Raw genomic sequence first — 1,928 nt, 5'->3', positions numbered from 1 at the left:
TCTATTGCTGCAAAAACTTTAAATATAACTTCCTCTTTTTGCACTTGCAACTTTAACTCACTCTTTTGTACATCAATTAAAGCCCTACCAGTCGCCAAGAATGGTCTTCCTAGTATTCTTGGAATATTTTCATCTTACTCCATATCTAATACAATAAAGTCTGAAGGAAAGATGAATTTACCTACTTTTACCAGTACATCCTCAATCACTCAAAGAGGATGATTAACTAGCCTATCTGCCATCTGTAAAAACACTGTAGTTGGCCGAACTTCTCCCAAATTCAGCTTCTGAAAGATTGATAGATGCATCAAATTCACACTGGCCCCTAAATCACATAACGCCTTTGTGTCTACTAAACCCCCTATAGAACACGGAATATTGAAACTACCAGGATCTTTAAGCTTTGGAGGTAGTTTCTTATACAGTATTGCGCTGCACTCTTCAGTTAATGCAACTGTAACATAATCCTCTAATTTCCTCTTTCTTGACAAAATTTCTTTCATAAATTTCACATAGCTAGGCATCTGTTCTAATGCTTCTGCGAATGGTAAATTAATATGTAGCTTCTTGAACACCTCTAAGAACTTTTCAAACTGCTTATCCAGATTATGCTTGCGAAGCCTTTGTGAATATGAAATTCTAACATGATGGTCAATGCTCACTGGTGGTACCACTTCTTTCTTGTTAAGGTCTTCAATAACCTCCTCTTGTGTTGGACTAGTGACATGTTGATCCACTATCTTCTTGCCCTTGCCCCTCATACTTAGTCCTACTCCTCAAGGATATTGCATTACACTGCTCTTTAGGATTAACTTCTGTAGTGCTAGGAAAATTTCCTTGAGATTTATTAGACATTAAAGTAGCCAACTGCCCTATTTGAGTCTCCAGACTCCTTATGGATGCCCTAGTTTCAGTCATAAATTGGTTGATTGCATCAGGTTGGGGTTCAGTTGGTTTCATTGGCATTGGGTGTGGTGGTCTATTTTGTGGTTGATAATATCCAGGTGGAGGGTGAAGTTGTGCATGTTGATGTTGATATGGTGGTCTATTTTGTTGAGGTTGATATTGTAGCTGAGATGGAGGGTAAGGTTGTTGAATGTTTTGATTATTGGACCAGGAAAAATTAGGATGGTTCTTCCAACCTGGGTTGTAGGACTTGGAATTGGGATTATTGAGTTGTCTTTGGTAATTCCTATAGCTTGTACTTCTTCCATGGGCATAATATTCATATCTAGAGCAGGGCATTGGTTGGGTGGATGGGTTGTACCACAAAATTCACACAAGTTTTGAACTGGCGTAGCTTGAGATGGGAGTGTAGTCTTTTGTAGTTGCTTTGTCAAGGCCGCTACTTGAGCTGTAAGCATTAACATAGCGTCCAATTCCATCATTCCAGCCACCTTCTTTGGTTGTCCCCTTTTAGTTGGCCATTGATAATTATTCATCGAAATCTCTTCTAATAGCTCATACGCCTCATTAGCACTGTTACTCATAAAAGCACCTCCCACCGTAGCATCTATAAATGTTCTAGTTGTTCCATTCAACCCATTGTAAAAATTATGCACCAACATCCACTTTTATATACCATGATGTGGACACTTCCTTAACAACTCCTTAAATCGCTCCCAAGAATCATACAGTGACTCCCCTTCCAACTGATAAAAATTATTGATCTCTCCCCTTAGTTTTGCAGCCTTCGCTGGAGGAAAGAACTTGGCAAGGAACTTTTGAGCTAACTCCTCCCATGTAGTGATAGAATTTTCCTGTAAGGATATCAACCAACTCTTCGCCCTTACCCTCAGTGAAAATGAGAATAGCCTCAATCTTATAGCATCATCGCTCACCCCATTCATCTTGAACATAGCACATAACTCCAAAAAATTAGCTATATGTAAATTGGGGTCCTCAGTTGGCATACCTCCAAACTGAAC

The 1,928-nt window shown here is 39.3% G+C and overlaps 1 protein-coding gene and 1 non-coding gene across 2 annotated transcripts; one reads left to right on the top strand and one right to left on the bottom strand.

Moving 5' to 3' along the window:
* Nucleotides 1-209: 209 nt before the first annotated feature.
* On the bottom strand, nt 210-761 carry LOC133791592 (uncharacterized). Its single transcript, XM_062229515.1, has one exon. The coding sequence runs from the start codon at nt 759-761 to the stop codon at nt 210-212; it is 552 nt and encodes a 183-aa protein (XP_062085499.1).
* An 817-nt stretch (nt 762-1,578) lies between these two features.
* Nucleotides 1,579-1,685, top strand: LOC133793117 (small nucleolar RNA R71). The gene has a single exon (XR_009874577.1). It is a non-coding gene; the product is annotated as a small nucleolar RNA R71 (small nucleolar RNA).
* Nucleotides 1,686-1,928: the final 243 nt, after the last annotated feature.

Source organism: Humulus lupulus, chromosome 7 (assembly GCF_963169125.1).
Source record: "Humulus lupulus chromosome 7, drHumLupu1.1, whole genome shotgun sequence".
NCBI classification, from domain to species: domain Eukaryota; kingdom Viridiplantae; phylum Streptophyta; class Magnoliopsida; order Rosales; family Cannabaceae; genus Humulus; species Humulus lupulus.
The sequence above is the reverse complement of the archived record's forward strand: the minus strand, read 5'-3'. Positions and strand labels throughout refer to the sequence as shown.